This window comes from Sciurus carolinensis, chromosome 7 (assembly GCF_902686445.1).
Source record: "Sciurus carolinensis chromosome 7, mSciCar1.2, whole genome shotgun sequence".
NCBI classification, from domain to species: domain Eukaryota; kingdom Metazoa; phylum Chordata; class Mammalia; order Rodentia; family Sciuridae; genus Sciurus; species Sciurus carolinensis.
The window spans coordinates 26927864-26942345 of NC_062219.1; the positions used below are offsets into that span (position 1 = coordinate 26927864).

At 45.6% G+C, this 14482-nt stretch overlaps 1 protein-coding gene across 1 annotated transcript in view; it reads right to left on the reverse strand.

The window, feature by feature from the left end:
- Positions 1-14482, reverse strand: part of Arfgef3 (ARFGEF family member 3) — a 160768-nt gene that overhangs the window by 42175 nt on the left and 104111 nt on the right. Inside the window, exons 15-22 of the mRNA XM_047557835.1 lie at positions 11451-11558; positions 10898-11113; positions 10667-10777; positions 8580-8730; positions 6556-6876; positions 4560-4693; positions 2487-2632; positions 523-702 (exon numbers count right to left, since the gene is read on the reverse strand). Of these exons, the coding sequence (XP_047413791.1) occupies positions 523-702; positions 2487-2632; positions 4560-4693; positions 6556-6876; positions 8580-8730; positions 10667-10777; positions 10898-11113; positions 11451-11558 (1367 nt within the window). The remainder of the gene's footprint in view (positions 1-522; positions 703-2486; positions 2633-4559; positions 4694-6555; positions 6877-8579; positions 8731-10666; positions 10778-10897; positions 11114-11450; positions 11559-14482) is intronic.

Genomic DNA, 14482 nt, shown 5'->3' on the forward strand with positions numbered 1-14482 from the left:
CACATAACACAATTTGATCAGGTTCTTTTTCCATTACCTCTTCTTTTCCTTCCTTCCTAACCATCCCTTTCCTCTACTGTTCTCCCTTCTATTTTTGTGAGCTCCCTTTTTTATTCCTTTCTTCTCTCTAGCTGTATTTTATTTTCTTGCTAGCATGTCATTGCATTTAAAGGAAATTAAAAACCTTTATTCAACACTGTAAGTGGATTTTAGAGAAAGGGTCTGTTTGCATTCCCAGCCCACTAGCGGGTTAGTTATGTCTGCTGCTGGTTTCTTTCCTGTTTGTCTCCCAGTAGAGAGGGCGACAGTGGTTAAGAGTACAGTCCAGCCAGATTGTTTAGCTCCAAATCCCAGTTCCTGCAATTATTAACTAGGTATCCTTGGCCAAACTGCTTAACCTGAATTTGTCACTGACCCAACACAGGATCATTGGGAAGATCATTTAGGCAGAGCTCCTAGGATGGTGCCTGCCATTGCACTCGCTGTTTGCTCTGGCGATGCAGAACACTGTGGCACACTGACCTGATCTTGGACATCTTCATCACACAACTCCAGCTGCATAATACGCTCAAAAGGTCGGAAGAGTGCTTCGTTGAAGTGAAAATGAGGCAGCTCGTTCCAGTCAGTGAGGACCTCCGTCAGGATGTCGTGGATGAAGGAAACTGCCTTCTGGGACACATGTCTCTCCTTGTGGCAGGCAGCCTACACGGTGCAGGAGAGAGTGGGACACCAGGAGGACATCAGCATTAAGAATGGGTTTATAACAGCTTTTCCAGCCCACCTCATTACACTGAGGCAGTAAGTTTCTAGTAATTTTTTTCTTCTTCAGCATGATAATTTTCTTGGATGGCAAGGAACATGCTCACTGTAAAGACACCAAAACCTAGTCATGAAACTGCTCATGGTCCATCATTAGCCATGTCCTGAACATGAAGATCAGGTGAATAATCTGTCCCTCAGTGAGGTGGGTTGCAACAAGAGTTCTGATTGGTCACACCTCCTTATAGCTGCACCCTTTAGAAGTCCTCTCCCACAATGACCTGAACTTGGACTTGGGACTTTCTTTGGTCAGCCATATAAGAGTGAACATTATGTAAGTAGAGAATTGAAAAGTATTTGTGATGTGGGGTTTGCTCTCTTGCTGTTCTTGGGAATTCTATGCCATGTGAACAGAAGTTGGTCTGTTGGAGGTCAGTCTACATGAAAGGTCATGCACAGAGGAACCAATTTGCTCAGCCTTCCCAATCAAGGTACCATGAGCCAGTTGGTCATGGTCTTTGCGTATGCTAGGTGAGTGCTGTCCAAGAGGAGCCACCGCTTCAGCTTTGGTCATGGTCTTTGAACTAGCTGACCAAATTGGCCAAGCCTGGCCAAGATAGGAACTACCCAGATGAGTCTTCCTCAAATTTCTGACCCACAAATCATGAGCTAAACAAGTGATTGTTGTTTGAAGCTGCTAGGCTTATGGGGTGATTTATTACTGTATAATATATAGCTGATACACTCTTATGTGACAAAATTGATATTTCTACTCCTTTATCCTACTAGAATGTTCTCAGGTTAGGAATTAAGCACACACCCCCCCCCCATTCTTTATTGTGCAACATAACTTTACCAGGTAAGTGCTGAAAGAATAGCACCATTCTTAAGAAGCTACAGCACTCTTATTCTTACTGGGCTAAGAATAGACCACTGTAAAATGGGACAACACTTCTGTCTGGCCATTTAGAAGGAGGCAGGCATCCCATATTAAGATGCTTAGAGATAGAAGAGCCACAAAGTTTATCCTACAAACTGCTTTCTTGGAGAGCAGAAGGGTCTTGGTGTTAGTTTTGTTGGGGAAATAAGGGCATGTGGTTCCCCTGAGAGAACACTCTCCTGAGTAAGTTATTAGAAAAAAGAGAGTGGCAAGAGACATTCTCTTTATATTAATGTGTAAAAGTGAAGATATTAGGAACCCATTGTTTGTTTTATTTATTTTTTTTTCTTTTGTTACCAGGATTAAACTCAGGGGTGCTTAGCCACTGAACTACATCCCCCGTCCTCTGTGTTGCTTAGGGCCTCACTAAGTTGCTTAGGGTCTCACTATGTTGCTTAGGACCTCGCTAAGTTGCTGAGGCTGGTTTTAAACTTGTGATCCTCCTGCCTTGGCATCCTGAGTTGTTGGGATTACAGGCGTGTGCCAACATGCCCAGTCCCAGCTCCAGACTCAGACTGACAGCAGATCCTAAAGAGTAAAGACCTGGGGGTGCAGAGAATTGTAACGAGAGCAGGCCACAGTGGGACCAGGATGGCACTGCCCTTTGGGGTGAGTCTTTGGACACCTCGAGGTGCCAAGGGAGAACAAGTGTGCTTGTGAGCAGGTGATGGGGGAGTTCCTGCTGCCCCATGGCCACCATGCTCTTTGCTGATAGCTGCCCTGAGGCTGCTTTGCAGCAGGACTTCCTGCACTAGTAGCCCAGCCTCTTCCCACCTTCCAGGCTCACCTCCACCAGGTGTGGGGCCACAAGGCTCCAGCAGCGCATCACGTGCAGCAGGGGCCGGGCCTTGCTCCGGACGATCCTTAGCATGGCGTCCCCCAGGCGGAACAGGTGAAGCGCGCTTTTGCGGTCTTGGGTGGATTTAACTTCCCCTACAGGAAGGCAGGACATAAAAGCCAGAAAGCCCACACTTGAAAGTCATTGACCTATTCAAATCAGAGGGCGAACAGTTGAGAATCAAGGCACTGTTCTCAGACCAGAGGACTCTTCAGCACAGGTTAACCAACGAGAGGGGATGACCCGCCACTCAAAAGAGACCAGGTGGTACACTCAGCAAGGCCAGCACCTCTCTCTCGTTCACCACCATGTCCCAGTCCCTGGGATGGGATAGGCATGAAGAAGATTTGTTAAAAAAAGGAATGAAGCAGTAGTCAGGTAGGCGGCTGGGGAGTCAGACTGCCTGGGCTCAGGTCCTTTCCACCATTTAGTGGTTGTGCCTTGACGGGCCACAGGTTTCTTTCTAGCACCTAATTATCTTCTCTGTGGAACTGTGGGTACTCATGCCTAGTTCTTAAAGTCGTTTTAAGGGTTAAATAATGTGGTAATACACAGTAAGTGCTCAGCTTCAGGCCTGGTACATAAACGGATGAGTGCTTTTTAGCTATTGTGGTTATGGTTACTGTCACCCTCTGCCAATCCTTAACAGCATTTCAGCAGGTTGGTCACTTTCAGAGCAGGTCAGGTCCTTTTTCTAGGTAGTCATGTGCTGCCAGTTAACCTGCTCTGTGTGGCTCCATATAATTTTTGCCTACTCTGGTTTCTTGCTACTTCTTTGCCACTGTCACCCTACTTTTCCCCACTTCCTTCTACCGCAGCCCTGTGCATCCTCCAGAATGCTGATCTTTATCTGGCTTGTCCAACCACTAGGCTCCTTTCTAATTGGTCATGCCAACAGACTTCAGAATAGCAGTCCTAATAACCCAGAGACATTTACTGAACCAGACACCGTGTTGGTTCTTTACATCTTTAACCACTTTAAATCAACCTTAAGAAGTAAATACAATTATTGCCATTTTATGGGGTAGAACATTGAATGCCTGAAAGATGAAATGACATGCTCAGATGATGCAGCTGGAAAGTAGCAAAGGCAGCACTTTAATTCAGATCTGATGGACCCCAAAGCCAGAGCTCCTTCCACTGGCTTGCCACCTCTTCCGGATCCTGCTCATTATTTCTCTGTCAGCTCAGAGCTTCCTGTTTTCTCCAATGCCAAAGACTCTGAAGGCTACCTCTGCACTCAGAGATGCTCCAGAAGTCTGATGGTTTTATATAGCTAAGGTTTGAAAGTCGATGAAAAACTAGTGGGGAAAGGATGGTGGTTGGTTCTCACATCAAAATCTACAGCAAGCATCATCAGGCTAAATACCTCAGAACCTCAGATTCCTAAGATTGAAGGGACCTTGGTGATTATACAGAGCAAACCACCACTCTCCAAGATGTGTCCTCAGCACACAGACTCTGTGAGCAACATGCCACTCATTTGGAACTCTGGGGAAATTGGATACAATTCTTTTCCTCCTTCCATGGGTCTGGCCTTCAAGAAGCCTTTCCTCTTCACTGGGCCTCATCTGTGAAGGCAGTGATACTGACCCAACTTTAGTAGGATAAACCTGAGAGCTATTTCCTAAGAAAAGGATAAAGCTTCTGTTAGCCCTTCCGTTCTTCTCTTCTACCACCCCTTCTGAAATCAATGGCTGCTCTGCAAGCTGGCTGGACTGAGGTGAGTATGGGTGTGTGATATGGAGAAGGGCCCCCACCCCCATGGGATGCAACCTGCCACACAGTTTCAAAATCATAAGCACAGACCTTAGCAGAACAACCCATCAGCCTCCAGCCCAGGCAGCAGCGTCAATGGAATGCATTACCCTTTACATACAGTGCCTCAAAACTGAAAGACGAGCTTGCACTTGAACTTCCCTAGTGGGACTGTGTGAGAAGGAAACGTGAACTCAAATCTCAGTTGTGCTGCTGGCATCAGAGACCTGGGATGTTTCCTGCTGAGTTCTGGGAAAGAATTACCTGGCATCGCCAGAGAGTAATCGACTGTATCCGTAACAGAGTGGAAAAGCTGGGACTGCGATGCTTTCTTCAGCTGGTAAAGGAAGCCTCCCAAAGCCATTAGGTTCAGCTTGTCTGTAGCATCTTCAAAGAGTCTGGGTGCAAATGGAGGACATCTGTTATTTGCAAACAATTCATCAAGGTCTCTATGACAGAATGATTATGGTAATTTTGTTGAAGTGATTAATGAAAATGCTGGAAAACACTGTAGACAAATGCATGGTATTATTTTATCTATTCTACTATGCGCAAATGTGTGCTAACTATGGGATGATGATTCAAAGGGTACAAAGCACATTAAAAAAAAATCTTTGTGTCTTCAAGGTAATAAAGTAATTGAGGGTGGAATCCTTTGAATTAGCTTCAATTCTATCAGATATATATTTTTTAAAACCCAGTAAATTAACCAAGAGCCTTCTGTCTGTCTGATTGATGAATATAACACTGGGATTGGTGCTGAGAAAGATACAAAAAATAGTTAAGACCATACACCCAGCGCTATATGGGAGCTCAAGTATCTTTTGGAAGGGTGGGTGGAGCATAAGGGTGGAGCTCAGGGGAGTGCTTGGCATGTGTACGGCGCTGGGTTCCATCCCCAGTCCACACCAGCACACAGAATGCTAATATAATGAAAAGAACTTCCTAGTCGGTTGTTCTTGTTTCCTATGCAGCTGGACACAGACATTTCTAGAAGAAGGATTTAGGAATCAAGGGGGTAGCACAAAGGTGGGGGGAGGATCCCTGGGGCCCTGGAATGAGAAGTATAAAGGTCAAATCCTAGTTTCATTAGACCACAGTGAGGAGGGAGGCAAGTCAGCCTGATGTTGCTCTTGGGTCTCAGCCTGTGGGGCCACCAGAGGGCAAGTGGTGCTGAGGGATGCCATGTACAGTTTGAGGGGAAGCATCATTAATAAGAAAAGGGGTCCTGAACCTTTTCCAAGGAGTAAAATTAGGTGTAAGATGGGAATTCATAGATTAAATATTTACAAATTACTGAAATTAACACATTTTGATCAATGTTTTGTGATTCCAATTTTGATGCCATTGGCTTCTGGGTGCCACTAACCATTTCTTGCCCCATATTCTAGTAAGAAAACAAGGGTACAGGTTATAACCCCACCTGACACCTGCGTATCACTTCCCAGATGCCAAAACACTTTCATGGCCAACTTGCTGAGTTGAAATGACTGCACTGGTTGTACATGTTCATATTATATGCATGAGTGGAGACACTGCATTTCAGTGTGACTATTTCTATAGGTATGACTGGTCAGTGTCAAAGCCAGGAAAGGAAGTCAGGGCTTCCTAAGCCCCAGACCAGAGAATGCTCAGTCCACATTCCTGGCCACTTCCTGTCTGTCCTCTCTAAATAACTTCATGGTGCCAGTTCTGCGAAGCCTGGGGCATGATGACCACATGCCAAGGAGTTAGGTGAGGTGTATCACGGGGATCAAAGCACTTTCACCATCAGGAAGTGTCACCAACTAGTTGGGGCCATTGTTGATTTTCCCCTAACCTGGTTATTGTGTGTTGATCAATAACATATGCTCCTGGGCATGGGATTTTGTGAACAGTAAAAATCATAAAAACAGTGGATTTTTACTATTTGCCAAGTTCTAGTCTAGGTGCTGTTAGGTGTACTGATGAATTCAACCTCATAATTACTCTGTGGGCAAGTTACTTGGAAAAATCACCCTATTTTACTAATGAGGAAACCAGGGCCTGGGAGGTGAAGCTGCCCGAGATGCCAATCAGTTGAACCTCAGGTAGCCTACCTCACCCCTGAGGACAGTCACTAGAAATTGGGTCCTTCTGAGGAGTGGTGTGGTGAGACAGAACTGCTTGAAAAATACAGAAAGGGGTTTAAATGACTGGCAAGCTAGTCAAGTTGTCCCTGGGCCAATTGTGGGACCACACAGGTGCAGCATCCTCCTCGGGGGTGTGGGACAGGGCATACCTGTCGGCCTGGGTGGACAAGCTGAGCACCACCTTGGCTGCGCTGCTCCCACTCATGAGGCTGCCACCGCGGAAGTCCGAGGCCCGGCCCCGGCTGCCTTCGCGGACCAGCTCTTGGATGGAGAGGGGCTGGACCACGGGGGCCGTGCTCAGGGAGGGCCCCTGCTCCAGGCTCTGCTCCTGGGAGGAACCCTCACTCTCAAGGTCCCCAAGGAGTCCAGAGCCCCCGGGTGCCTTCTGGGGCTGGCTGATGGTCAGAGGCGGCTGCGAGGCGCCGTCGCTGAAGTGGGTGTGCTCCAACGTGCCCACGTACTCACACACCCTGGAGAGAGCCAAAGACAAGCAGCTCTTAGGTGCTGCAGCTCATCAGGCCATTTCACCTCCACCCCACAGTGAAACACAACCAGCTCTGCAGTCCGCCCCACTCCCCGCTCAGTCGGCCCTGTCTTCCTTCTCTCCCACACCTATAAATATCTATCCATGCACGCACACATAAAAAAAAAATTTTTTTTAAGTTAGACCATACAGACTTCAAATGGGTGAGGGGTTCCTCAGATTCTCTCAGTCATCACCCTGTGCTGAGAGAAAGAAGGGCAAAGCAGCCCAGTTCACCCACTTCATCCTGCCCAACTCACTGTGTGTCTAGACTCCGGCTATGTGAGCTAGTTCCTCCAAGGGACCCTCTCCCCCTCCATATAGTGCTCTGATGAGTAGCTGGACGTATTTCCTTACTATGGGATCCTACAGCTAGCTCAGGGTGGACAGGCCCTCCTGCCACAAGGGCCGAGTCCTGCCTGGTCCTGATAAGCTCCACATAGCTCGTGGGGGTTGAGGTACGGGGACTTGGGACAGTCCCCTAATATGGCAACAGTGTGTGCAACTGCCAACTTGCAGGGTCTGTTCCCAATTGAACTTGGGACGAAGATGCTTCATAAGAGGTCTCTCATCTCAGAATAATCCAGTCACTGGGGAAGGACACCTGGTTAATCCAGGGGATTGTTTGTAATCAGACTTTTTTGATCCCACACACACTGCTGGTTTTCCTTGTCGGCCACCAGTCTGCATACTGAAGCCCGTCTTGCCCAGGCTGATTTACCCTGGTCCTTTCACACCTTCCTCTCAAGTTGGTTGGCTTTTTAACCCTTGAATGTTCCATGTGCTTTCCCCTTTGAAACTCAACAAACACTTGTGGCTGCCTTTGGTTTGGTGATGTCAGACTGAACCCAAATCTGGCTGGTGCTCTGGGCTGTTGCCCTGATGCTCCTGGCCACTTGGTGTGAGGTCTCAAGGCCTCTGCTGTGGGGGATAAGACACAGCCTGTCCCATGCCTGTTTGGTGAATGGTGCTCCTGCCATTGAACTGGGTCTGCCTTGATGCCTAAGTGTGGGGAGCAGTACTTTTGTCTTAGTCACGGGTGAACTTGGACTCTGTGGTTTTCACCTTACAGGACTGTGCACTATATAATTGATGGGAGTTTATTTTCGTTTTGATACTACAAAGTTCAAAGGCAAATTTTTGAAAAATCTTTGGCACAGAAGACCTATTTTATTTTTCTTTTGTCTAGTTGAATTAAAGAAGGCGAATTAGGTATTTTATATAAACATGCATGCTATCCAAAATCCTTCTTTCAGTAAAGAGGATATAGATAAACATGGCAATGTTGTGTTGCTGACAGTACTGTTTTTACATTTTCCACAGTACTCACTTATGTGGTCTTCTTCCATCCTTTACTTAAGAAATTGACTTTTCCTATAACACACCTGCCTCTCTTGACAATGTCGACGATAGGTAAGTCACAATTCCCTAAATCCAGTTCTGTCCCTCTGCTCTCCAAAACACACATTCAGTGGGGCCTTTATAGCTTCCTTCTCTTTTTCTCTCTCCTCTGGAGTGTATTCAAACTCAGGGATCAATCCTAATCCATTTAAGAGCTGGGAGACCCTGGAGTCTGCCCTCTCCGCCTCCCCTGGGGCCTCCCGAGGCAGGGCTGGTGCCATGGAGAGGGGTGAGGATCCCGTCATGCACCTGAACACGTGTGGCCAGCAGTCCGGGTTGTGGCTTCCCATTTCCAGGCCTACGCTGAGGATGGCATCCATGCACAAGACGTGGGCCGTGTGCAGCCACACCCCCTGCACCTTCCCCATCTGCTCCAGTTTCTGCTCCACTTTTAGTTTCACTGTGTCAGAAAGACATTATTAAAATAGCAGTCTGAATGAGGGAGACAGAAAGGGAGAGAGAAAGGATGGGAATGAACAAAGGTGTCGTCATGCAAGGGCGAAAGGGAAACGAGACTTTACTGGCAGCGAACGCTTCTCTAGCCCGTCCCCACGGTTCATGCAAACTACCCATCAGAGAGGCCCCATTCAAACTGGTGACCCCAACTCTGGCTCTGAAGTCAGACAGATCCTGAGCTGGTTGGTGCAGATCCTCCCCGCCCACCCAAGGACTCTGATTCAGGCATAGCAGTGTAGATGGGCTTCATAGGCCAACTCCAGCTAAAGCCATCTGTGCCCAGAGCCTTCACCCTCCAACTGTGGGCTCAGTTTGGTACTGCAGAGGAATCCCTGGCAGTCTGGAAGTTCTGAGAGTGTTGAATGTTCTACTTTTATTGCAGTGATTATCACACAGTCAACTATGTGTGTACTTTCTGATCACCAGGGTGACTTCTTTATAACTGAAAATTAGCATATCATGTCACTCCCTGAGTTTATATTATATATGAGAGCAAATTATTATAATTATAAATGACTAGCTGGGCATAGTGACACATGCCTGTAATCCCAGTGGCTCAGAAGGCTGAGATAGGAGGATCACAAGTTCAAAGCCAGCCTCAGCAAAAGTGAGGCTCTAAGCAACTTAGTGAGACCCTGTCTCTAAATAAAAAATACAAAACAGGGCTGGGGATGTTGCACAGTGGTCAAGAGCCCCTGAGTTCAATCCCCTGTACCCTGCCACTCCAAAAATAATAATTATAAATGTCTAATGAGAAAGGACGCAGGCAAGACCAAAAAAACACAGTTTTCCTTGAATAAAGGTTTCAAGTCCCTAGATTTGTGGGTTAACAGTGATGATCCAGAACCAAGAAAGACAGCTAGCTGACTTTAAAGAACTTGAAACCATATTTCTGTTGTAAAGAACAAAGTGATTTTTAGCAAAATGTCACTTGTCTCATAAATGTGATACAGATTTAATTTCTTACTTATTTAAAACTAGAATACTTTGGATTTTGGTTTTGTGACTTTTTAGAGAACTGTAAATGTAAGGATTTTTGTGTGGCTCATGATTGAACAATCCATAAGTAAAATTGGGAAATCATTTTTTTTTTTTAGTGGACATTGGGGATCTGTGAGAACTTCCTTGCTTTCAAATGGATCTCTAAATCTCACTCGAGATTGAGGCCCACTCACCTACATTGTTTTTCTCATCTAAAAGTGTACAAGTGTTTCTGTGACAAGTGTTTTCACACATCTGGTGGATGGTATGTATTAGTGCAGTCTGGACCAGGCTTGCCTTTCTCCTGCTTGCTGTCTGCCTTTTATCTTCCATTGTTACTGGGAAGGTCATTCCCTTCCCTTAGGTCTAGACAATCAGAGCATCATTGACAATCTAACAAGTTAAAACTCAGTCCTTTCCTGAGTCCACAGAGCTGGACTCTGACAAGAGTGAAATCTTTCAAGTGCCCCTTGTGGATTGCTTCCATCTGTTTGATTTTGCCCTTCAGAAAACTAGCCAGTCCGCCTTGCCCACTAGACCCTGAGGGCCCTTCCAACAGGCACCTTGATGATGTGCCACAGATAGTGGCCATGAGACAACACAGGTGTAAACAGCTCAGCCAGGTGGACCTATGGACTCCTGTTAGCAGCCGATTGCACTTTTCCAGGTACCAATGGCCAGTGTGTCTCTCACCTCTACAGGGACCTTCTGAAAGCACTGGGTACACCCCTCACCTCAAACACCCCAAGCCTGTGGCCAGAGGGACGTGTGATTAGTGGTGTACATCTGCAGTGTATCACACTCGGAATGGTGAGTGTTCGCTGGCACGTATGGGCATGTGCAGAGGGGCACCCACCGTGTCCAAAGCACCAGGTGGATTCTGGCTCTTCAGCTGTTACCTTGTGCTATGGCATCGCTGGGTTCTTGGACTTCTTTTTCCTCTTTTTCTTCCTGGACACAGGAGGCAGCAGCCATCTGGGCAAGGGCTGAGGCGCAGTTAGCAGCAACCCCTTCAGAAGAAACGAACAGCTACCCCTTAACTCTGTCCTCCAGCCCCTCACCTGGCAGAGCCTCTTCTAAAGGCAGGGCCCCCCACAGGCCCCTGGTCAGGGACACCACTCCCACAGTACCTAGGGCACAGCTCAGCCGGGCAGCCTTCCGCAGCCCATCCAGACTCATGCAGATGGCGTCACGTTCCTTTTGGTTCTGCTCTTTGATGCCTTCAGCCCCCAGAATGAAGGCCAGCCCTTTGGAGCTCCCTGCCATGCGGCCAGTCAGGGGGGTTGACAGCGTATCGATCAAGTTCTTCCAGCAGCCAACCAGAATGTAGCGAGCAAAAGCCACACCTAGAACGTGAAGGGGTATGGGTCACTTTCCAGAGACGTCAACCACCTGGCAAAGAAAAGCCTGCGGTTGGTTCTCTGGCCATCCAACTGGCCACACTGAGTTGCACGCAGTTCTCTGAGAGGAGACGTGATTCACTGGACTGTGTTGGCTTGTTTCACTTTGTGCTTACAAATAATAAATGTTGCATCATCAGCTGGATGATGCTGAGTAGCTTCCGTCAGGTACTTTTTCTGCCAAGATGCGATCCTTAGTTCATTTGTGTCACCACATGGTGATATAAGTGCTGGTAACACAAGCCTGGATAAATGTTCGTAAACTCAAGACCCAAGTCCTTACCTGCTACTGTGGAGTCGTCAATTCTCCTGCTCTGGGTGAAAGGAGACTCTGTGGAAGCTGAGGCCATCAACTGGCCACCAATGGCACTGCTCTCTAAGCCATCAATATCTGCCCAAGAAAAAAAAGCAAGGTTTTCCCTAAATAAAGCACGGCAGTCAAAGCCAGATGGCCGGCACGATGGTAATTTTTCTTCGACAAATTATGTACTAAGTCCACAGCAACTTTCCCCACCACATTATACATTTCGTTTTTTTCAGTCAATCCATGTTTCTTTCACTTTCAAGGCATTCTTCTGTTATCCTGTTGTATCTTTTGTATGTGAAAAACTAAAGCTAAATTCTGCCATCTCTGTTGTTAGAAAAATCTACTCATTTAAATATTTTGATTGCTGAACACTTTCCTGATTCAAGACCAGCCCATTCTGCCCAGATTTTATGTGTATGCATTACCCTAACATGGATTTTTCTTTCAGAGCTTCCTCATCAGAATTAATAGGAGAATCAGCCTCTTTGATCAGATAATTGTTTATTCTGTCAAGCACAATAATAGTACATTGATAATACATCCCAATTTTCAAGCTGTTTCTACCTAACATTTTTTTCATTTGATTGTCCAAACAACTCAAAGCAGGTAGGCAAGGCTGGGATTATATTTCTCATTTTAAAAAACTATCATCATTTATTATAATTACTCTTCCTCTCTTCCTCTGGCAGTACTGGGGAATCAAATCTAGGGCCTCATGACGCTGGGCAAGTCTAAGCCTTACCCCCAGCCCTGTGATTCCATCTCCCAGCTATTCATCTCGTCCAACTTTAATTCTTAAAGTTGGTAAACAGCCCCAGATAATGAGGCTGGTAAAGGAAGGAATCAGAATTTATGTCTTTCAACTCCCAATAAAACCTCCTTCCATGACACCATACTCCTGTACTGTACAGGATCCTGAACTACTTGGTACACATTTTTGTTAAAACAAACTCCCATAGGGAATTAGCTCAACAAACCCCTCCTTAACATTCTGGCAGGAAGAAAATTAGCCTGGGGTTGAAAAGCTGGGATTCAGTCTTGGATCTGCATCAGGCAGCCTTGTAGCCCTGGGACAAGTACTCTGTTCTCTGGGCACCAATGTCCTCACTGTAAAGACAGTAACCATTGGAGAAGGGGAACCATGTACCTGGGTGTGAAAGTGGATCTGAATGCAATGCAGGGAGGGGATGGAAAAGCAAAGGAGGCTGGTATATATTTAATCTGAGTTTAAAACTTTTGCCTTGCCCCAAGAGGATGAGACTTCTTTGCATGGTGTTTTAGAATTGTTTCACTGTATCTTTGATTCTTATAAAAATTTTAAGAATCCTGAAGACTTCTGGTCAACATGTTAGAAAATTAAAAAAAAAAAAAAGGGTGGGGGGCGGTTGTGGAGAATCTGTTTGGCTGCCAAAGTGAGAACAGGCCAGTTTCTCTGAAATTAATTTGATTTTTCATCAAATGACCTAAAAGTATTTGCCAAAAATGGTCATAAATCTAAGTTACAGTGTTTCCTATATGCTAGGTATAGGACTGATGGATTGGAGTATGCGGAGTTTATTTAAGCACTAAACTTCCACAAGTCTACAGAGGGTTTTGACGTGGCATCAGGAATGGCCACTTGGTGCCATATTGATGATCATATTGCTGCTACTGCTTCTTGTACATAATGAAGCAATCAGACAGAAGTTTCCAGACCCTAGGTTAACTGCTGCTCAAATTCACATGCTGCTTCACATCTGGAATTTACTGCTAAGATTCATGAAAACTTCTTTTGTCAAATTCTTATGAAAAGGCTATTTTTCTATCATTAATCTAAAGCTAAATAAATTTTCTATGGATGTAGTGATTGAACTTACTGTTCCATTATAAAAGAGGTCACTGATTGATGGTATTTGATGAATATGGCCACTGTGAAAGGTCTGTTGCTCATTCTACATCTATTGAATGACCCCTTTTATTAAGCCTCAGGTAAAAGTTTCATAGACTTATTTGGCAGAAACTATGGTATTTTAAAATTGAGGAATTAGAGTTGGCATGTTGGAGATCCAAATTCCAAGGCACTTACAAGTTCTGGACAGAACCTTCCATCCCTATTGAAGGTGGTTTGTGAAAACAGATGAAAACCAAGTATTGCTTATAGATAAACTAAATAAATGTCCCTCATATATATACATTATTATTTTTCAAATGAGTGTCAATACTATTGGAATCAACAAAACACAAACTGGTAACTGTCCAGTGATTTTGATCTGCAATGCTTGGGACCCAGTCTTGCTTCCCCAGCTCCATTCTTGTTCTGGAAGTAAGACTACAAATGCCACACAATGACCAGGATTCTGCCCCATGGGGACAGACTTCATTGTACGTCTTGACTTACTGCTTGATTCCTCAATAGTGCTCCATTCCAAATTCTTCATTGTTGGGTTCCATCTGCAACAGTCAAATCTGTCCATCTTTATAAGAGTCCCCCAGTACCAACTGCAGGCAATATGACATGCCATTTGGCCAAAAGATCCAGCCTCCCAGCTGGACTGTCCTGCCCACTCCAACCTTGCTCCTACCTGGTGCAGAGATATTTAGCTGTGTGAGGACACAGGACACTATAGTGAAGGTGGGGACATTAGGTGCAGGGCCTATCAGCTGGAACTGAGTGGACAATTCAGATCAGACACCAGTCTGCAGTAATTGATAGAACAAACCTGAAGATTTAACTTATTAAGACTTCTGGTGAACAGACCAGATGTCTGGATACTTCCTGATCTTTAACTGACATCATGGCTAAGTCATGAAAGATCAACAAAATCTGCTTTTGCCAAAAACAACAACAAACAAAAATCCAAAAGTACTCCACAATGATACGGAATACTGCTCTCCTTACTGTCATGAGACATTTCTAAAAGTTGAACAGGATATTAAAAACTCTGGACACTGTATGGAAAGATGCTTGGAAGGCCAGGTTTTGGCATTATTGTGAATTCTGGTACAGTTGGGAAGGGAAGGGAGGAGCT